The sequence below is a fragment of the Anomaloglossus baeobatrachus genome, chromosome 5 (assembly GCF_048569485.1).
Source record: "Anomaloglossus baeobatrachus isolate aAnoBae1 chromosome 5, aAnoBae1.hap1, whole genome shotgun sequence".
NCBI classification, from domain to species: Eukaryota; Metazoa; Chordata; class Amphibia; order Anura; family Aromobatidae; genus Anomaloglossus; species Anomaloglossus baeobatrachus.
The window spans coordinates 15,080,466-15,104,051 of record NC_134357.1 but is presented as its reverse complement, the minus strand read 5'-3'; the positions used below and the strand labels follow the sequence as shown (position 1 = coordinate 15,104,051).

Here is a 23,586-nt window from a genome sequence, read left to right as displayed (position 1 = left end):
GCCTCCAGAAGTTACACATGTGCCTGTGCCTCCAGGAGTTACACATGTGTCTGTGCCTCCAGGAGTTATACATGTGCCCGTGCCTCCAGGAGTTACACATGTGCCTGTGCCTCCAGGAGTTACACATGTGCCTGTGCCTCCAGGAGTTACACATGTGCCTGTGCCTCCAGGAGTTACACATGTGTCTGTGCCTCCAGGAGTTACACATGTGCTCGTGCCTCCAGGAGTTACACATGTGCCTGTGCCTCCAGGAGTTACACATGTGCTTGTGCCTCCAGAAGTTACATATGTGCCTGTGCCTCCAGGAGTTACACATGTGCCTGTGCCTCCAGGAGTTACACATGTGCTTGTGCCTCCAGAAGTTACATATGTGCCTGTGCCTCCAGGAGTTACACATGTGCTCGTGCCTCCAGGAGTTACACATGTGCCTGTGCCTCCAGGAGTTACACATGTGCCTGTGCCTCCAGGAGTTACACATGTGCCTGTGCCTCCAGGAGTTACACATGTGCCTGTGCCTCCAGGAGTTACACATGTGCCTGTGCCTCCAGGAGTTACACATGTGCCTGTGCCTCCAGGAGTTACACATATGCCTGTGCCTCCAGGAGTTACACATGTGCCTGTGCCACCAGGAGTTACACATGTGCCTGTGCCTCCAGGAGTTACACATGTGCCTGTGCCACCAGAAGTTACACATGTGCCCGTGCCTCCAGGAGTTACACATGTGCTTGTGCCTCCAGAAGTTACACATGTGCCTGTGCCTCCAGAAGTTACACATGTGCCTGTGCCTCCAGGAGTTACACATGTGCCTGTGCCTCCAGGAGTTACACATGTGCCCGTGCCTCCAGGAGTTACAGATGTACCTGTGCCTCCAGGAGTTACACATGTACCCGTGCCTCCAGGAATTACACATGTGCCTGTGCCTCCAGGAGTTACACATGTGCTTGTGCCTCCAGGAGTTACACATGTGCCTGTGCCTCCAGGAGTTACACATGTACCCGTGCCTCCAGGAGTTACACATGTGCCTGTGCCTCCAGGAGTTACACATGTGCCTGTGCCTCCAGGAGTTACACATGTGCCTGTGCCTCCAGGAGTTACACATGTGCCTGTGCCTCCAGGAGTTACACATGTGCCTGTGCCTGTGCCTCCAGGAGTTACACATGTGCCTGTGCCTCCAGGAGTTACACATATGCCTGTGCCTCCAGGAGTTACACATATGCCTGTGCCTCCAGGAGTTACACATGTGCCCGTGCCTCCAGGAGTTACACATGTGCCCGTGCCTCCAGGAGTTACACATGTGCCTGTGCCTCCAGGAGTTACACATGTGCCCGTGCCTCCAGGAGTTACACATGAGCCTGTGCCTTTATGTGTAGAGTTGAATTTCATTAATTGTTGTAATGGAAGCCCCTGAGCTGGCTGCATTCTTGTGACTTGTGGCTGAAGACTCTGTAGTATATCATATACCCCCCCTACATCTGACCCCCCCCCCCCCTCCAATGCTTCCAATTCCGTTCCTCTACGTTTGGGACGACATCTGCTGACACATGGGCGAGATGATCCGCTCTGAAACAAGACTCTTCTTTGCTTCATGAATGCCCTGAACGTCCATCACTTTAATGCTGCATCTGGTATTTGGTCTGGATGAGCTCTCCGCACTTCGGCTGATTTAGGGGGGATTTATCGGAGTGGATAGAAATAGGCGATGACCAGACATGGCGTCACTGGCGGATTTATGGACACTTGTGGAGCTCATGTTCTGGTTTTACACTTCCTTCTGAGTATTGTAGAGATTTATACTGCAGTGTTATACATGGAGCATAGTCAGTGACCGGCCTGAATGATGGGACTGCGCTCTGCAGCCATTAATCTGCAGAACCGTACAGTCTGCATCCCGACTAATAGGAGGGACGTATGTCATACAGCTGAAAACCAGAAGTTTCCTCCGCTCTCTAAAAAGACACATCTGCAGGTTTTCCCCTCTGCTCTCGGTAGAGACACATCTCCAGGTTTTCCCTCCTCTCGCTATAAAAACATATCTGCAGGATTTTCCCTCCACTCTCTATACAATACAGACACATCTGCAGGTTTTTCCCTCTGCTCTTTATAAAGAAACATCTGCAGGTTTTTCCTTCCACTCTTTATAAAGATATATCTGCAGGTTTTTCACTGCGCTCTATACAGACACATCTGCAGGTTTTTCCCTCCACTCTTTATAAAGATACATCTGCAGGTTTTTCCCTCCGTGCTCTATACAGACACATCTGCAGGTTTTTTCCTCCGCTCTTTATAAAGATATATCTGCAGGTTTTTCCTTTCTCTCTCTCTATACAGAAACATCTGCAGGTTTTTCCCTCCTCTCTCTATACAGATACATCTGCAGGTTTTTCCCTTCTCTCTCAATACAGACACATGTGCAGGTTTTTCCCTCTGCTCTTTATAAAGAAACATCTGCAGGTTTTTCCTTCCACTCTTTATAAAGATACATCTGCAGGTTTTTCACTCTGCGCTCTATACAGACACATCTGCAGGTTTTTCCCTCCACTCTTTATAAAGATACATCTGCAGGTTTTTCCCTCCGTGCTCTATACAGACACATCTGCAGGTTTTTTCCTCCGCTCTTTATAAAGATATATCTGCAGGTTTTTCCTTTCTCTCTCTCTATACATAAACATCTGCAGGTTTTTCCCTCCTCTCTCTATACAGACACATCTGCAGGTTTTTCCCTCCGCTCTCTATACAGACACATCTGCAGGCTTTTCCCTTCTCTCTCAATACAGACACATCTGCAGGTTTTTCCCTTGTCTCTCTATAGAGACATATGTGCAGGTTTTTCCCTCCTCTCTCTATACAGACACATCTGCAGGTTTTTCTCACTATCTGACATGAAATCAGAAAAAACCTTTCCTGTTTTCAGTCAATTAGGAACCAAAAATTATTTGCCAAATGCCAAAATAATGAGAGAGAGAGAATGTTTTCAGGCATTTTTCTTCCTTTCTGCACAGTGAACTTTCCTCCATGTCATTAGTATTTGGTGGCTTTGCTCTTACACTGTGTGACTTGGGGGAACGTTTTGGATCCTTCCTGAAGCTTCTCACAATAGTTAGTGGAATTTGGGCCGATTCCTCCTGACAGAACTGGTGTAGCTGAGCCATGTTTGTAGGTCGCCTTGCTCACTTTGGCCTTTTCAGCTTTGCCCATAAATTTTCAACGGGAATAAGATCAGGGCTTTGTGATGGCCACTCCAAACCATTGAGATCAGGGTTTTGTGATGGCCACTCCAAAAATTGACTTTGTTATCCTTAAGAATTTGTGTAACCAGTTTGGCAGTAGCTTCAAGTCATTGTCCATTTGGAAGACACATTTCCGCCTAAGCTGTAAGTTCCTGGCTGGTGTCTTGAGATGTTTCTTCAGTACTGCCACATAATCTTCTCTCCTCATGACGCCATCTATTTTGTGATGTGCACCAGTCCCTCCTGCAGCAAATCAACCCCCCAACATGATGCTGCCGCCCCCGTGTGTCACAGTGGGGATGGTGTTCTAAGGCGTCACAGCTTCTCCCTTTTTCCTCCAAACATAACGATGGTCATTATGGCCAAACAGCTCAATTTTAGTTTCGTCAGACCACAGGACATGTCTCTAAATATTAAGGTCTTTGTTCCTGTGTGCATCTGCAATCATTAATCTGTCTTTTCATGTTTCTTTTGGGGTAATGGCGTCTTCCCGGCAGAGCAGTCTTTCAGCCCATGCTGATACAGGACGCGTTTCAATGTGGATAATGACACAATCTTACCAGCTTCCGCCAGCATCTTCACAAGGTCTTTTGTTTTTGTTCTTGGGTTGATCTGCACATGTCTGACCAAAGCATGTTCATCTCTGGTGCAAAGAACCCGTCTCCTTCCTGAGCGGTGTGATGGCCGGACATTCCCATCTTGTGTGTACTTGTGTATAATTGTTTGTACAGATGAATGAGGCACCTTCAGGAATCTGGAAATTGCCCCCAAGGATGAACCAGACTTGTGCAAGTCCATAATTCTCCTCCTGAGATCTTGGCTGATTTCTTCTGACTTTCCCATGATGCTCCACAAAGAAGCCGTGTGTTTCAGGTGTGCATTACAATACATCCACAGGTGCGTCTTTAATTAACTCAGATGTTGCCAATAAACCTATCAGAAGCTTCCAAAGACATGACATCATCATTTGGGCTGTATCATACTGTTTAAAGGCACAGTACTGTTAGTGTATGGAAACTTTTGACTTTGCAGAAAGTAATAAAAATGCCTGAAAACATTCTCTCTCATTATTCTGGCATTTGGCAAATAGAAAAAAAAATGTGGTTCCTAATTGACCTAAAACGGGAAAGGTTTATTCTGAATTCATGTCAGATAGTGAGAAAAACCTGCAGATGTGTCTTTTTAAAGAGCGGAGGGGAAAACCTGCAGACGTGTCTGTATAGAGAGCGGAGGGAAAAACCTGCATATGTGTCTTTACAGAGGGTGAAGGGAAAAACCTGCAGATGTGTCTGTATAAAGAGTAAAGGGGAAAACCTGCAGATGTGTCTGTATAGAGAGTTTAAGGAAAAACCTGCAGATGTGTCTTTATAGAAGGTGGGGGAAAAACCTGCAGATGTGTTTTTATAGAGTGGAGGAAAAAGCCTGCAGATGTGTCTTTATAGAGGGTGGAGGGAAAAACCTGCAGATGTGTCTTTATAGAGAGCAGAGGGAAAAACCTGCAGATGTGTCTTTATAGAGAGCAGAGGAAAACACCTGCAGATGTGTCTTTATAGAGACCGGAGGGAAAAACCTGCAGATGTGTCTTTTTAGAGAGCGGAGGGAAAAACCTGCAGATGTGTCTGTATAGAGAGCGGAGGGAAAAACCTGCAGATGTGTCTTTATAGAGTGTGGAGGGAAAAACCTGCAGATGTGTCTTTTTAGAGAGCGGAGGGAAACTTCTGGTTTTAACTGTACATGTATGTTAGTCACCCTGTCATCTTCTTCCAGCTTTTCCACTTGGTTGGATCATTCTTCTTACTGGTGTACATTGTTTTGGTCATGCAGCGCCCCCAATAGGCAAGTAAAGGTAAAACAGCTTATCTATACTCAATAAAGCATTTGTCAGTGACCGGGACAGACTTTCCTCCTGGGCGGCTGGGGCAGGATTATAGGAGTCTGATGGTCTCCACCGCCCCCTTTTGTTTGTCCAGCTCTTTTATGTTGGCATTGTATTGCATGTTTATGTTGGTAGTTTATGCAGATAATGCATCGTAGCGGTTACATGCTTTTACTTTACCACTAATAAATACTCACTGCATGACGGTATTATGTGGCCATTATTTATGGGCTCTTTTAGCAGTAGTATTTTGCTTCTATATGAAACTTTTACAAAGTCAATTTATCAAACTGTTGTTTTTTTTTATATAACCACGATATTGAAATATTTTGTTGCCATTTTAAAAACATAGTATGTGGGCGCTGTGTGTTACTATTATGGCATCATTTAGCAGGAGAATGTGGACAATGTTTTGCGCTATTATGGAGAAATTGTATTGTAATAGTTTGTATCCATTGCATTTTACTATTACAAAGGCAGTGTATATAAGTATTATGGGAGCCCTGTATGGCACTACTATATGTACTATAGGCACTGTATAGCAGTATTATGTGGATAAAGTATGGTACTATTACTTAGTCATTGTATATCAGTAGTAGGTGGGCACTTTACAGGACTTTTATGTAGTCACTCTATAAAAAATGCTTGTGTACCCATCATATGGAAGTATTATGTGGCCACAATATGGCAGTAGTATTGTATATAAATATTATGGGAGCATCGTATGAGCCTATCATACAAACACTGTATAGCAGTAGTATGTGGGCAATATGTCGTACTAATTTGTATGAACTGTATAGAAGTATTAGAGGGGCACTGTATGGTACCTCTATATAACCATAGTATTTTGGCACTGTATTGTATCACAATGTAGGCATTGTACACCAATATTATGGGAGCATTATGTGGTCCTGCAGTAGTATGCAGACAATATATGAATTGTATAGAAGTATTGTGGTAGCACTGTATGGTACCGCCATGTCGGCATTGTATAGCAGTAGTATGTTGGCACTGTATTGTGTCACAATGTAGGTATTGTACACCAATATTACGGTAGGGGAGCATTATGTGGTCCTTCTATTGGGCAGTGTATAGCAGTAGTATGCACACAATACATTCTCCTGTTATGTGGCACAGTGTGGCAGCATTATGCGCTATTATTTATGGCGGATGCTGCACCTTCTTAGGTAAATTATGAAGCTTCAGCATTGAATATGGGACATGGTGCAAGTAATACGGTCCGGTGGCTCAGTGGGCGGCATTATTGCTGGGTTCTGGGCTCCGTGTCTCGCCCCATCTCCTGTGACTACTCACCACTCAAAGTCGGCCTCGGTGCAGACGCACGGCTCGGAGGACATGGCCCCTGCGTACCGGCCCTGCATGCACTTCCGCTCTGATCGTCTCTTCATGTAGGTTCTCCTCGCCCCCATGATACAGGCTTCACCCTGGAAGTGGAAATATAACGTCAGATTGGAAAATTGCTGTATTGTTCCGCCATGCTGCCAAGTGTTGGTAACTACTTCTTTTCTTTGATTAATAATAGATATAATCAGAGACGTTATCAGGCCAAGATGATAAATGCTGGCCTAGATCTGTACTTAAAGGGGTGGTGGAGGATTGGGAGAACATGGATATTTTTTTTTACAAACAGCACCACACTTGTGCACAGGTTGTGAGCGGTACTGCAGCTCAGCCACATTTACTGCAATAGAGCTAAGCTGCAGATACAAGTGGAGAAAATAACACTATAGAGAAAAGTACAATGCAGATAGAAAAGAGAAACATCAGAGAGCGGGCAGAGAGAACGGAATACATGTTCTAGATGCTATTACGCTAAACTAGGGGGCGCTACCGCTTCCTTGAAATGGTCTATAGAAGACCATCAAATAAGTCCCCAGCCCACAACCTTATAGGGGGGCAACGAGAGGCCAAATTATTACTTGACCATCCAAATGCCATAGGACTAGGAAGAGCCATAGTTCTTAAGAAAAGAGTCCGGTGGGAGGAGCTTACTTCTCACTGACCAATTCTAAACATGTTCACACAATGCATTTTTTTGCAGTTTTTTCATGAGTTTTAAAAATTAAAAACTGATTTTTACAGCACCAGGAAAATCTCTGAGACTCCAGAAATCTCCTGCACAGATCCGCTATTTTGTCCTGAATGAAATGGAAACTGCTGCATTGATGGGCGGCACGGTGGTTCAGTGGTTAGCACTGCAGTCTTGTGGTGGCTCAGTGGTTAGCACTGCAGTCTTGAGGTGGCTCATTGGTTAGCACTGCAGTCTTGTGGTGGCTCAGTGGTTTGCACTGCAGTCTTGTGGTGGCTCAGTGGTTTGCACTGGAGTCTTGTGGTGGCTCAGTGGTTTGCACTGCAGTCTTGTGGTGGCTCAGTGGTTTGCACTGCACTCTTGTGGTGGCTCAGTGGTTAGCACTGCAGTCTTGCAGCGCTGGGGTCCTGGGTTCAAATCCCACCAAGGACACCATCTGCAAGGAGTTTGTATGTTCTCCCCGTGTTTGCGTGGGTTTCCTCCGGGTTCTCCGGTTTCCTCCCACGCTCCAAAGACATACAGATAGGGACTCTAGATTGTGAGCCCCAATGGGGACAGTGTTGCCATTGTATGTAAAGCGCTGCGGAATATGTTAGCGCTATATAAAAAAAAAAAATAAAATAAAGAAGAAGATTTTTATAAGAAGCAGCAGGTCAATTCTTTTAGAGTTTTTGCAGCGTTTTTTTCACAATTGAAAGCAATGAGAACGTGCAAAAATGCAACAGCTGCAATTTTCCTGCCTTTTTGCTGTTTTTTGTGGTGAATGAAGCGAACTTTATTTAAACATAAACTGTAGACAAATGGCACCAAAAACAGCAAAAAACCTGCTACACAGCACGCGGCAAAAAAGCAGCAAAAAAGCAACAATAAAAAAACAGTTTACATGATGTGATGTAGACAAACGACGTTGCAAAAACGCAGCCCAAACAAAACAACAGCAATGCAGCCCCCCCAAAAAAAGGAAAAAAACAAACAAAACAAAAACGCAGCAAAGAAACCCCAAAAACAATAATTATAGAAAAAAACAGCAAAAACACAGCAAAACCTTGCTTTTTGGAAGCAACTTTTTTCTGCCAAGAGAGCAGGTTTTGGCTTTGGAAAAATCCAGCAAAAAACGTAACGTGTGAACATAGCCAGAATGTGCCTTGACCTGTTTAGTTGGTTTTCTTTAAGGGTATGTGCGCACGTTGCTTTTTACCTGCTTTTTACCTGCTTTTTTGCTGCTTTTTCTTCTGCGCTGTTTAATGCCAAAATGGATGTGTTCTTCTATTCAAGCAAAGTCTATGGGAATTTGGGTTTCTTGTTCACACTATGTTGTTCAAAATGCTGCCTTTTTGAGGCAGAACTTTGGTCAAAAACTCAGCTTTTCAAAGAAGCAACATGTCAATTGTTTTTGCCATTTGGGTTTTGCACTGCAAAGCTGAGTTTTTGACCAAAGTTCTGCCACAAAAAGGCAGCATTTTGAACAACATAGTGTGAACAAGAAACCCAAATTCCCATAGACTTTGCTTGAATAGAAGAACACATCCATTTTGGCATTAAACAGCGCAGAAGAAAAAGCAGCAAAAAAGCAGGTAAAAAGCAGGTAAAAAGCAACGTGCGCACATACCCTAAGGCTATGTTCACTTTCCTGCTGCCAAAACCTGCTCTCAGGCTATCTGCGCACTAGAAAGTGCCCTTTTCTTAGACTAAGAGGGTCCGTTGTTTTTATGTGCCCACGGGAGCTCACACCTGCGGATATTTCTCAGGTAAATCCGCAGGTTTCCCGCAGCTGCTCGCCGGAATCCGCAGCTAATTTTAGCTGCGGTAGTACAGTGAAATAGCTGCGGTAAACCTGCGGACATTCGTGCGTCTTACCTGCGGAAGTCCCGGCCTCTATCTCCATAGTGGAGGGCCGGGATTTCCGCAGGTAATTCCACAGAAAGAATTGACATGCAGTTACATGCGGCTGCGGGACATCCGCAGCATATTCCGCAGCCGCACGTATCCGCAGCGTGGACACAGCACTCCCCATGTCCCATAGGATAACATGGGGAGTGTCTGTACATGCTGAAACCTGCGGATTTACCTGGAAAATCCATAAAATCCGCAGATTTTCCGCAGATAAATTCCGCAAGAATCCCACATCTGCGGTAAAAAAACGCACCAAAACTGGTTTTATCGCGGTTTGTCGCGGATTTTGTGCAGATTTTCCGCAAGTTGGTCCCTGCGGATTTTTACCATTATCTATGGCAAAAAACACAGAAAAGAAGTGACATGCTCATTAATTCCGCAGCAGAAAATCCGCGGGTATAAAAAAACGCAGCGTGCGCACAGCATTTTTTAAAACCCGTAGAATTTGCTGGGGAATGACTTCAGAAATGTTAGACACATTTTCTGCAGCAAATCCGAGGTAAATCCGCAGTGTGCGCACAGGGTCTCATAGAAGAAAAAAAAGTTGCTTCCAAGAAGCAGGATTTGCTGCATTTTTTCTGCGTTTTTGCTATTTTTATTGTTGCTTTTTGTTTGCTGCATTTTTGTTGTTAGGCTATGTGCGCACAGTGCGTTTTTCGCGGCGTTTTTGCGCATTTTTCGGGTGCATTTTTGGCCTCAAAACTGCAGGACTTTGCTTCCCCAGCAAAGTCTATGAGTTTTCATTTTTGCTATCCGCACACATCTGTTTTTTTTACCTGCGTTTTTGAGTTAAAAAAAAAAAATGGACATGTCAGTTCTTTCCTGCGTTTTTCTGCATTTTCCCCCATGCAATGCATTTGAAAAACGCAGCAAAACGCAGAGATCAAAAACGCAGCAAAACGCAGCCAAAAACGCACCAAATCGCGGCAAAAACACATGCGTTTTTTATGCGTTTTTTCGACGCAGGTGAGTTTTTGTGCGTTTTTAGCGGCCAAAACCGCACAAAAACGCAGCGTCAAAAAGACGCAGTGTGCGCACATAGCCTTATATTGTTGTTTTCTTTGTTGTGTTTATTTGAGGGGGCTGCATTTTTGTGCTTATTTTTTTTAGACTGTCTTTTTGTTGTTTTTTTCTTGGGGGGGCTGTATTTTTGTTGCTTTTATTGAGGCTGCAATTTTGTGTACATGACATGTTTAAATAAACTGGTTTTATGTACCATGAAAGCAGCAAAAACACAGCGGTTGCATTTTTTGCAGCAATTTTGCAGCTTCTTGTTCTTTTAATGGTGGAAAAAAACACTGCAAAATTACTGAAAGGACTGACATTTTGCTTCTTTAAAAAACACAGCAGTTTTCCATTTCAGTCAGTATAAAAAAAAGGTAAGAGATTTCTGGAATATCAAAGCCTTTGCAGGTCCTGTAAAAATCAGCTTTTAATTTGTATAACAGGCATGAAAAAATTCTGCAAAAGAATGCTGCAAAAAAATGCAGCAAAAAATGCTGCAAAAGAATTCTGCAAAAAAAGACTGCAAAAGAATGGTGCAAAACAAATTCTGCAAAAAATCTGCAAAAGAATGCTGCAAAAAAAGCTGCAAAAAAATGCTGCAAAAGAATGGTGCAAAAAAGTCTGCAAAAAAATGCTGCAAAGGAATTCTGCAAAAAAGGTGCTGCAAAAGAATGCTGAAAAAAAATTCTGCAAAAGAATGCTGCAAAAAAGTCTGCAAAAGAATGCTGTAAAAAATGCTGCAAAAGAATGGTGCAAAAAAGTCTGCAAAAAAAAAAAGCTGCAAAAGAATTCTTCAAAAAAAACACTGCAAATGAATGCTGAAAAAAACTCTTCATAAGAATGCTGCAAAAAAATGCTGCAAAAGAATGGTGCAAAAAATACGCTGCAAATGAATGCTGCAAAAAAAAATTCTGCAAAAGAATGCTGCAAAAAATGATGCAAAAAACACTGCAAAAACGAAGCAAAGTGCGAACATAACAAAATTATAGACCTGATTTTTTTTCATTCTGGCAAAGGTTCAGTTTGTTCATGCTCCAGTCTGAACACTCTGCCCCCGGAGACCCCCACAGCTGTACCAATCCCTATAAAATCTCCGCAGCATACGGCATAGTTTAAGAATGGCGCCCGGAGCATCTGATGGACCGGTGATGTCCTTGTTTTTAAGTTCACCCATTCATTAGATGAGTTAATCAGATGGAGTTGAGTTATTGCAGCATTGGAGGCTGCGCTGAGTACACACAGACAGTAAATCACGCCGGCAGCCGGTGATCAGGACGCCATAGTTCACCGTTTTACCAGCCGTGCAATAATGGACTTCAGCTTGGTGCAATAATTCTTGCAGGATCTGAATTTCCTCCTCGTCCTTTCCAGCAGGAATTTGTCTTTGAAATTACGGTGATCTTTGTGTAGGACTGATTTACGCCCCATAATCTCCTCCTGACTATCTATGGAAAGCTGAAGTATCCGCAGACTCATCTCACTTGCTTGGCCTTTTAAAAACTGTAAATAACTTTCAACTTTTTTTTTTTTTTCCAAATAGTTGAGGTTAACAAGACAGGCAATCCGGGCCCCGCGAGCCCCCGGTGAGTTAGACACAATTTTACATGTAAAAGTTTCCCATTAAAAAATCTTCAAAATGTGACATGAATCCACTTTGTTATTTATAAGACGCGGCTCCAATCCATCACTGCCAGCCGGTACAATATTCGGGCTGACGCTAGCCTCTGGCAGCTGACAACTCGCAATCAAACGCTGACAAGTCCTGCTCCTCTTCAGCGTGTTCATGTCAGCGATTGCTAGAGTGAACACGAGGCAAAAATAGGACACGGGGGAGAAGAAAAATCATCTTCTCCCGGCTTCCATGAAGAGATACAAAATGCAATAATCGGAGAGAATGTTGGGAGCCGAGATGTCGCAACGGGAAAACCTAAAGATGCCGCAATCAACAGCACAAACTTTTTGGACTTTTTTATTGACCATAAAAAAATAGAAATGAACTAAACATAAACACAGGAAACCCAACTGGTTCCCAGATCGATGACTGCGATTGACTCGTAGATATAGTATCTGTATGTATCTGTCGCGGGCGGAGAGGACGCCGCTGCTGCGCTCGCTAACGCTCGGGTCCGGCGCTGCTGCGGCTGCTACTCGGTGGCTCGAGCGGTGGGCCGGATCCGGGGACTCGAGTGGCGCTCCTCGCCCGTGAGTGAAAAGGGTGGTTGGTTTGTTTGGGGATTTAGTCCGTGACGCCACCCACGGGTTGTGGTGAAGATGGGCACCACCGCTGCTGGTGACGGGAATCCCGGGAGCGATGGTAGGGAGCAGCTGGGATGTTGTTTTCCCCCTCCGTGGGTAGGGGTCGGTGGTCCCAGGGCCCGGTGGTGTGATGGGGAGGCAGGGTTGGTGAGGTGCAGGGTTGCAGGGACAGCGGTGGCACGGGTGTACTCACTCAGTAAGAGATGCACAAAGTCCTCGGTAAACCAAACGGCTGGATGGACGGGTCCCGCAGCCGGCTGCAGTGTCTCTCCCCAGACAGGTGATGGCGGCTGTCTTTCCCTGCACCTTTGTGTACTGTTTAACTACAATAGGTCCCCAACGGTAGTCCGCTCCCCGGTGTATGGATGCCGGAGGAGCCCGTTTGCCCGCAGGCGCTGGCCCTTGGGTCTCTAGCCTTAGGCGGTAGCTGTATACCCTCAAGGTGCGGACGGTTGCCTTCTAACGGGTCTTTGGCTGTTAGGAAACCCCTGGGGTTCCTTTCACACTCGAATTTGACTGTTGACAGAGACTCCAAGCCTAGTCGGGGTCCGATGGCCCTGCCTGTGTGTGCTGGCTTCACTTCGCTCCCCGGTCGGTACCGGCGGGCCACCGCCCAACCCCGGTCCTACGGTTCCGCGTTGATTCACCACTCCTGCAGATGGCCACCACCGTCTGCCAACCTTGTTGTCAGTGCCTGGGCCACAAGTGCAGACACTCTCCACTTTACTCCTCTCACTTCCACCTTCTGGACTGTTCTCTTCCTTTTCCCGCCTCCAGACCTGTGAACTCCTTGGTGGGTGGGGCCAACCGCTTGGCTCCGCCCCACCTGGTGTGGACATCAGACCCTGGAAGGAGGCAACAAGGGTTTTGTGTTTGGCTAATGTTACTGTCTAGTGGGGGTGGGGTGTGTGTGTTACCTGTAACGACCTGGCTAGTCCAGGGCGCCACATATCAGTTATGCAAGTGCTGGGAATAATTTTGTTTTTTTCCTTTTTTCCCCTCTAGTTATCCCTGTTGCTATGTTATGCGCATCAATATATGTGTATATGTTGTAGAGGTAATACCCCATGTTTAACATGCCTAGGCAGTGGTAGCAGGAATGTTAGATACAGAGCATAAAGAGTTAAAACACTGAGCTGCAGTGCGAAATGCTTAGTAATGGAGACTGTGGAGCTTGAATTATCATGTCTGTCCACAACTTCTTGTTTACAATATGTTGTGTTATCTGAGATTGCACAAACAAAAACACAAACTTTTTGAACTTTTTCATTAACCTTAAAAAAAAAAAAAATCGAATTGGACTAAAAATAATTACAGGAAACCCAACTGGTTCCCATTTTGAAAACATAGACATAGTATTTGTATGTATCAGTTATGCGAGCTATGGAAATTATTCTTATGTTTTCTTCCTTTTTTCCCCTTTTGTTACCCCTGTTGTTATGTTATGCGCATCAATATATGTGTATATGTTGTAGAGGTAATACCCCATGTTTAACACGTTGAGGTAGTGAGCCACTGCGTAGCAGGAATGATGGATACAGAGCATAAAGAGTTACCACACTGAGCTGCGATGCAAAATGCTTAGCCATTTAGAGTGTAGAGCTTGAATTATCATGTCTGTCCACAACCTCTTGTTTACAGTATGTTGTGTTATCTGAGATTGCACAAACAGAAACACCAACTTTTTGTACTTTTTCATTAACCATAAAAAAAAATAAAAATGGACTAAAAATAATTACAGGAAATCCAACTGGTTCCCATATTGAAAGCATAGACATATTATCTGTATGTATCAGTTATGCGAGCTATGGAAATTATTCTTATGTTTTTTTGTTTTTTTTTTCCCCTTTTGTTATCCCTGTTGTTCTGTTATGCACATCAATATGTGTATATGTTATAGAGGTAATAACCCATGTTTAACAAACCCAAGCAGTGATCCACTGTGTAGCAGGAGTGATGGATACAGAGCATAAAGAGTTACCACACTGAGCTGCGGTGCAAAATGCTCAGCCATGGAGCTTGAATTATCATGTCTGTCCACAACCTCTTGTTTACAATATGGTGTGTTATTTTAGATTTCACAAACAAAAACACAAACTTTTTGGACTTTTTCATTAACCATAAAAACATAGAAATGGACTAAAAATAATCACAGAAAACCCAACTGGTTCCCACATGGATGACTGGGAATCACTCAGAGACATAGTATCTGTATGTATCATTTATGCGAGTGCTGGAAATTATTCTTGTTTTTTTGCTTTTCTTCCCTCTTGTTATTGCTTTTATAGGGTCATAAAGAACGATCATTTGGGCGCTCGTTGTACCGGTTACAATTCTTGGGATATAAAACGAAATGGGAAAGAAGGTAAAAATCCAGTGCGTGCTGGATTTTATCATCTGCGGGAAGTTGAGAACTGGTGCAGGGTAATAACAATGATGGGTTTAACATCTCGGAAGATAAAAGTGAATGACGGCTGTCCCAAGAAAATGAGTTTTCTGCCCATTTCCAAAATGTCTCAGACTGTTATAATGTGAACCCCCATCGAAACCTGTTTAACTGGTCAGAACTGAGTGATAATATATGTTGTACAGAGAAACTTCATGCTGCAGGATTCCCATCAGTGGCCACTCACCCAGCCGGCCATGAGCAAGAAACACTCCCGAACAATGCAAACGGAGTTTCTTGTTTGGCTTCTTATCCTAAGTCATGTGGCAAGGCCATTTAAAGGGTTGATATCCACGTTTAGGATTTCTACTTCCAATATGTGGGACTAAAGCTCCTATCCTATTCCTCTATGAAGTAGGATGTAAAATATTATACTAAGTCATGTGTTTATCTGTACGCTGTAATAACTGTGCAACAGATCAAGAAAATTGACATGTGTGATGCCGATGAGTGACGTTATGTGCATCAATATATGTTTATATGATATGGAGATAATGCCCCATGTGTAACATGGCCAGGCAGTGAGCCACTGCATATCAGGAGTGATGGATCCATAGAGCATAAAGAGTTACCACACTGAGCTGTGGTGTAAAATGCTTAGTCATGGGGAGTGTGGAGCTTGAATTATCATGTCTGTCCATCACCTCTTGTTTGAGATTGCACAAACAAGAGCAGAAACCTTTGGGACTTTTTCATTGACCATAAAAAAATAGAAACAGACTATGTGATGCCGGTGATAGATGTTATGTGCATTAATATATGTGTATATGTTGTAGAGGTAAAACCCTTCTTCTCTGTACAATTCCTAAAGCTTAACATGGACAACACTGAATTTATTATCTTTCCTCCTCTCTTAACTCCCCAACAAGCCTATCTCTCAAACTTGATGGTTGCTCACTCTCCCCAGTCTCACAAGCTCGTTGCCTTGGAGTGACCCTCGACTCTACTCTCTCCATCAAGCCACACATCCGAGCCCTCTTCACCTCATGCCAACTACAACTCAAAAATATCTCCCATATTCAGGTATTCCTTAACCAAGAATCAGCAAAAACACTAGTGCACGCCCTCATCATCTCCCACCTGGACTACTGCAACCTCCTGCTCTGTGGCCCCCTTCCAACACTCTGCCACTCTTACTATCCATCCTAAACTCTGCGGCCCGCTTAACCCTAGAACGCATACCTGAGGCCTCGCAGGCCTGCTAGGTTGCTTGTTTTCTATGGTTGCGCGTTCTAGGGTTAATCCACCTGCCCCCCCACTATTCCCCAGCCTCTCCTCTCTGCCAGTCCCTTCACTGGCTTCCCATTGCCCAAAGACTCCAGTTCAAAACACTAACCATGACATACAAAGCCATGCACAACCTGTCTCCTCCCTACATCTGTGACCTAGTCTCCCGGTACCTACCTGCACGCAACCTCAGATCCTCACAAGATCTCCTTCTCTGCTCCTCTCTTATCTCCTCTTCCCACAATCACACACAAGATTTCTCCCGCACCTCCCCCATACTCTGGAATGCTCTACCCTAGGACCCTCAGACTCTCACCTACCAAGGAAAGCTTGAAAAGGAAACTGAAGACTCTCCTCTTCCAACAAGCCTACAACCTGCCATAACCCTCAGACCTGTACACCACTGTGCAACCAGCTCTGTCCTCACCTATTGTACCCTCACCCATCCCCTGTAGACTGTGAGCCCTCGTGGGCAGGGTCCTCTTTCCTCCTGTACCAGTCTGTTTTTGTATTATTCATGATTATTGTTCTTTTTTTTTGTGTATACCTTTTTCACTTGTGCAGTGCCATCGAATAAATGTTGCAATAATAATAATAATAATAATAATAATTTGTAACATGCCCATACACCAAGCTACTGAGTAGCAGGAGTGATGGATACAGAGCATAAAGAGTTACCACACTGAGCTGCGATGTAAAATGTTTAGTCATAGGGAGTGTGGAGCTTGAATTATCATGTATGTCCTGAACTCCTTGTGTACAATGCGTTGTGTTGTTTGAAATTGGATTCAGACAAAAAACATCCAGATAATAAGCTAGCAAGTAAATGAGAAAACAAAACAAACAAAAGAACCTGCAGGTGACCTATTTCGATGTGATAATTTTGTAAGTAGGCCAATAAGTGTGCACGTTGTCAGTTGAAAGCTACTCAGAGAGAGACTGTGAGAAAGGGCTGTGATCAGTGCTGTGGATGTGCACTAATCTGTACTGTGAAGGGATTTTATCTGTATGAAGGAAGTGCTGCTGAAGCGTTTGCCAGCAGATTGTTGCAATTATTTCCGCCTCAGTTCAAGACTGTTAACTCTTAAAGAGATGCTGTAATCATCAAGCTTGTTGCCCTCTAGTGTGTAAAATTAATTTTATTGTTGGCCACAGAGAACACTGCAAGTGAAAGCTTTTTTAAATCCTGTTGTCCCATAAGTGGAGTGGTGATGGGAGTGGTACAGTATTTATTGCTTAAAGGGTTTGTCCAATGTTACAAAAAAACAAAGCTGCCTCCTTTTAGAAACAGCCAAACCAATCGAACAGGAGTTTTGCCCGCTATTGCAACTCAGCTCCATTCATTTCAAAAGGGGCTGAATTGCAATACCGGACACATCCTATGGTCAGGGGTGGCGCTATTTCTGAAAAAAAAAAAGATGCAATGTTTCTCTATTCCTGAACATCCGCTTTAACCTTTATTAACTTTGTTTTTATTAACTTTTTTAAAGGTAGGAATCAATTTTCTTTTTTTTTCCATCTCTGCCATTCACCAAGCAAAATGAATTGTTTGCTACGATTTATCTGGAAATACAAAATATGTTCAGTTTTTATCCCCTATATTATTACACAATAATTGTGCATTTAATGAAAAAAAAATAAGTTTTTATGGTGCACACTTCAAGAGCTATAACTTTTTTTTATGCTTCCATCGATCTGGCCACACGAGAGCTTGTTTGTTGCAGGATGAGTCAGATTTTTAATGGAGATATATTTGATTACATATAGATTATTGTGTAATTTTTAATTTTATTTTCGGGAAAAAAAAGTAATTACGTTGTTTTTTATGGCATTGCTGATTCAGCTTCGTTTTACTGCAGCAATATTGTAAAAGGGCATTTTTCTAAAATTTTTACAAACTAAAAACACTTTTTGTGGATTTTTTTAATTGTTAATTTTTCTTTTTTTAAATCTTGTGTGCCCAATATCTTACGGTTTCCTTTTTTTTTTTTCTTTAATCTACAGTGGGGGAAAAAAGTATTTAGTCAGCCCCCAATTGTGCAAGTTCTCCCACATATAAAGGTGAGACTTGCCTGTAATTGACATCATAGGTGACCACAACTATGAGACACAAAATGAGAAAACAAATCCAGAAAATCACCGCGTCTGATTTGGCAAGATTTTTTTTGTAAATTATGGTGAAAAATAAGTATTTAGTCACCTAAAAACATGCAAGATTTCTGGCTCTCACAGACCTGTAACTATTCCTTTAAGAGGCTGCTCTGTCCTCCACTCATTACCTGTAGTAATGGCTCCTGTTTGACCTTGTTATCAGTATAAAAGACACCTGTCCACAACCTCAAACAGTCACACTCCAAACTCCACTATGGTGAAGACCAAAGAGCTGTCGAAGGACACCAGAAACAAAATTGTAGCCCTGCACCAGGCTATGAAGACTGAATCTGCAATAGGCAAGCAGCTTGGTGTGATGAAATCAACTGTGGGAGCAATAATAAAAAAATAGAAGACATACAAGTCCGCTGATAATCTCCCTCGATCTGGGGCTCCTTGCAAGATCTCACCCTGTGAAATCAAAATGATCACAAGAATGGTGAGCGAAAATCCCAGCACCACACAGGGTGAGCTAGTAAAAGACCTGCATAGAGCTGGGACCACCGTAACAAAAGCTACCATAAGTAATACACTATGCCGCCAGGGACTCAGATCCTGCAGAGCCAGACGTGTTCACCTGCTTAAGCCAGTACATGTCTGGGCATATTTGAAGTTTGCTAGAGAGCATTTGGCTAATTCAGAAGAGTATTGGGAGGATGTGATATGGTCTGATGACACCATGATAGAACTATTTGGTAGAAATATAACTCATCCTTTTTGGAGGAGACATAATGCTGAGTTGCATCCAAAGAACACCATACCTACTGTGAAGCATGGGGGTAGCAACATCATGCTTTGGGACTGTTTCTCTGCAAAGGGACCAGGACAACTGATCCGTGTACAATACATGAAAGAATGAATGGGGCCATGTATTGTGAGATTTTGAGTGCAAATCTCCTTTCATCAGAAAAAAGCATTGAAGATATAACATGGCTTGGTCTTTCAGCATGATAATGATCCCAAGCACACCGCCAGGGCAACAAAGGAGTAGCTTCGTAAGAAGCATATGAAGGTCCTGGAGTGGCCGAGACAGTCTCCAGATCTGAACCCCATAGAAAACCTTTTGGAGGGAGTTGAAAGTCCGTGTTGCCCAGTGACAGGCCCAAAACATCACTGCTCTAGAGGAGATCTCCATGGAGGAATGGGCCAACATACCACCAATAGTGTGTGCCAACCGGAGGAATGGGCCAACATACCACCAACAGTGTGTGCCAACCCTATGAATACTTACAGAAAACATTTCACCTCTGTCATTGCCAACAAAGGATAGAGAACAAAATATTGAGATCAACTTTTGTTATTGACCAAATACTTATTTTCCACCATGATTTGCAAAAAAATCTTCCAAATCAGACGCGGTGATTTGCTGGATTTGTTTTCTCATTTTGTCTCTTAGTTGTGGTCACCTATGATTTTAATTAAAGGCAAATCTCATCTTCATAAGTGGGAGAACTTGTACAATTGGGGGCTGAATAATTACTCCCCCCCACTGTAATTATATATTTTATGAAACTATATTGAACATTACAATTATGTGATTCCATAATATTGTTATCTACAAAGAAAAATTAAAAATTATACCTCATCATTCTGATCCTTCTTTGTAACCCCTTACGTGCCGAGGTGACTATTGACAGTGGCATTCAAAGGGTTAATGATGGAACAGAACAGTGCTCCAGTAGCAGTATGGGGGTTTTCCTTTCATTGCCGCCAAGTATGAACAATACCGATTACTGAGAATATATCTATAGTGGCATGCAAAAGTTTGGGCACCCCTGGTCAAAATGGCTGCTATTGTGAACGTTTAAGCAAGTTGAAGATGGAATTATCTCTAAAAGGTATAAAGTTAAAGATGACACATTTCTTTTGTATTTTAGGCAGAACAAAAGTTTAACCAAGGTCTCAGACCTTAGTGAACCTGTTAGGAAAGGCCAGGTGATGCAAATTTCACACCTTTATAAAAACCCAGCCTCCTATAACCTTGTGCCAAAAAACAGCAGCCATGGGTTCTTCTAAGCAGCTGCCTAGCACTCTGAAAATGGTGGAGGACCACAAAGCAGGAGAAGACTATAAAAAGAGTGCAAAGTTGCCCTTTCCTCAGTTTGAAATGTAATTAAGAAATGGCTGTTACCAGGAACAGTGGAGATCAAAATAAGGTCTGGAAGATCAAGCAATATTTCTGTGAGAGCTGCTTGTAGGATTGCTAGAGAGGCAAATCAGAGCCCCTGCCTGACTGCAAAAGACCTCCAGGGAGATTTAGCAGGCTTTGGAGTTGGTCCACTGTTCTACTGTTCAGACACACCTGCACAAATATGGCCTTCATGGAAGAGTCATCAGAAGAAAACCTCTCCTACGTCTTCATCAGAAGCAATTCAGGGTCAGAAGTCTGCAAAGGAACATCTGAACAACCCTGATGTATTCTGGAAACAAGTTCTGTGGACTGATGAGGTTGAAATAGAACTTTTGGGCCACAATGATCAAAAGGGCACAGAATTTCAGGAAAAGAACATCTCGACAACCATTAGGCATTGGGGTGAATCAATCATGCTTTGGGGTTGTGTTGCTCCCACTGGCATGGGAAACATTTCACAGGTAGAGAGAAGAATGGATTCAATGAAATTTCAACAAATTCTTGGATGCAAACATAACACCATCTGTAAAAAAGCTGGAGTTGAAAAAAGAAGAAAAGAAAAGAAAAGAGGATGTCTTCTACAAATGGATAAAGATTCCAAATGCACGTCAAAATCCATAATAGACAACCTTAAAAGGTGCAAGATGAAGGTTTTACAAGGGCCGTCACAGCCCCCTGATCTGAACATCATTAAAAATCTGCGGAGAGATCTCAAAAGAGCAGAGCATGCAAGATGAGCCAGGAATCTCACAGAACTGGAAGACATCTCTAAGGAAGAGCAGTGCATGCAAGATGTGCCAGGAATCTCATAGAACTGGAAGACATCTTCAAGGAAGAGAAGTGCATGCAAGACGAGCCAGGAATCTCACAGAACTGGAAGGCATTTCTAAGAAAGAGCAAAGAATGCAAGACGAGTCAGGAATCTCACAAAACTGGAAGACGTCTTCAAGGAAGAGCAGAGCATACAAGACAAGCCAAGAATCTTACAGAACTGGAAGATGTATCTAAGGAAGAGCAGTACATGAAAGATGTGCCAGGAATCTCACAGAACTTGAAGACATCTCTAAGGAAGAGCAAAGAATGCAAGACGAGCCAGGAATTTCACAGAACTGGAAGACGTCTCCAAGGATGAGCAGTGCATGCAAGACGAGCCAGAAATCTCACAGAACAGGAAGACGTCTCCAAGGAAGAGCAGTGCATGCAAGATGAGCCAGGAATCTCACAGAACTGTAAGACATCTCCAAGGAAGAGCAAAGAATGCAAGACGTGCCAGGAATCTCACAGAACTGGAAGACATCTCTAAGGAAGAGCAGTACATGCAAGATGTGCCAGGAATCTCATAGAACTGGAAGACATCTTCAAGGAAGAGAAGTGCATGCAAGACGAGCCAGGAATCTCACAGAACTGGAAGACATCTCTAAGGAAGAGCAGTGCATGCAAGATGTGCCAGGAATCTCACAGAACTGGAAGGCATTTCTAAGAAAGAGCAAAGAATGCAAGACGAGTCAGGAATCTCACAAAACTGGAAGACGTCTCCCAGGAAGAGCAGAGCATGCAAGATGAGCCAGGAATCTCACAGAACTGTAAGACATCTCCAAGGAAGAGCAAAAAATGCAAGACGAGCCAGGAATCTCACAGAACTGGAAGACGAACCAGGAATCTCACAGAGTTAGAAGACGTCTCCAAGGAAAAATGGATGCTGCCATTTGTAAATAGACGACAAAAGGCAACAACCCAAACCATCCTAAGAGAGTCACCATATAGTTTTTGAAAGTAAAATTTCTGACCTACTGTATATTATCGTGTTGATTGCGGCCATCAACTTGGCAAATCCCTTTACGATAAGTATTCCCCAAAGAATTCATCTTGATGCCCCCATAAACATGCATGCTCCACTCAACTGAGCGCGCATGTTTTCTCATTGGTTAAGAGGTGGGTCTATCTGACTGTGAATGGCTGTTTTCCTACTGGTCAGCCATCAGATCCTTTCCAAGCAATATCCCCATACTGATCATTGTGATTTAGGAAATAAACAGTTGGGATCAGAGTTTTCTCATCCAGGCTTTATGGTGATCACAAATCAGTCGGGATCACTCCTCCATTTCAGGTTTACTTTCCGCAGTCACAGTCCTATGGGATCTTTTTCAGCTGAAGCCCCTAATCAGAGCACTTGATCTCCAGCCTCCTCCGGGAGTCCTCCTGTGGGGTTAGTATTTCTCATCATGATACATTTGCTTTATTCCCCTCGATTCCTTCTCTTCAGCGACATTTCCACTTCCCAGGAGGATTAGTAAAGACTCCGGCACCATTAGTGCAGGTGGTTAGAGTGGGCGAGTAGAGAGAATAGAGGATAATTACACTATTACACTATTAGAATGATGACGAGAAAACACCAGAAGACTCCGTGTACCGGAGGCAGACGCAGATGAAGTTGTTTTAAGCCACAAAAAACTTTGCAAATATTGAGTTTCACGGACTATAAAAAAAAATTATTAATAGGACTGTGCGATGGTTCATGGTGACGTGGTCCTCAGTCTCCACTCCTGGCGCTAATCTGTGAGATCACTGATTGGCAGGAGGAGATGCTGAAGAGTAAGTATATATTGTGTGCAGATTCCTAACATGCTGGAGCCTGGGAAGTTAGGAAATCCCCCAGGTGTAAACCTTGTATTTACTCTAGACCAACAGAGAATAATACCCAAAGCTCCCATGAATAAACCATCATAAATATTGACCGATATAATACACCCAAGATCTTTATGTATAAACCCACTCCCCTCCACTTTACACTTATCCACCAGGGAGTGATACACAAAAAAAAATCACCAGATAATTTACCCCCAAATCTTTATATATCAACCACTTGTGACAACTCAGTGTTTGGCCACTTGTGTGGGGGGGATGAACTGCTCTTAATTAGGCCAGACGTATGGGTCCTTTGTTTGTTAAATCAAGAGAAGTTAGCCATTGTCTCTTGCCAAACTGATAGGAGCCCTATTATCTGTAAATGTGTATTCACTCAGATCTGCGGACTACATCATTCAGAGGAAAATTATGCAGTGGGATTGAACTTGAGACTAATGAGAGAGCAGCCATCTCCACCAATCCTGTAAGAGAACTGAGGGGTATAAAAGAGCCTTGATTCAGTCACCAGGGATGGATTCTATATGACCTCAGCCAAGGAGCTTCGGTCCCAGCTGGGGAATCACTAAACTGCTTCACTTGGGATATTCTATATGACCTCAGCAGAGGAGCTTCGGTGCCAGCTGTGGGAAATGACAGAACTGCTTCACTTAGGATATTCTATATAACCTCAGCAGAGGA

General features: G+C 43.3%; 1 protein-coding gene across 1 annotated transcript in view; it reads right to left on the bottom strand.

Annotated features, from left to right (window-relative positions):
- The window catches only part of SORCS1 (sortilin related VPS10 domain containing receptor 1), an 807,859-nt gene that overhangs the window by 129,774 nt on the left and 654,499 nt on the right, over window positions 1-23,586 (bottom strand). The window contains 1 exon segment of the mRNA XM_075348232.1: window positions 6,418-6,548. Coding sequence (XP_075204347.1) covers window positions 6,418-6,548 — 131 coding nt within the window.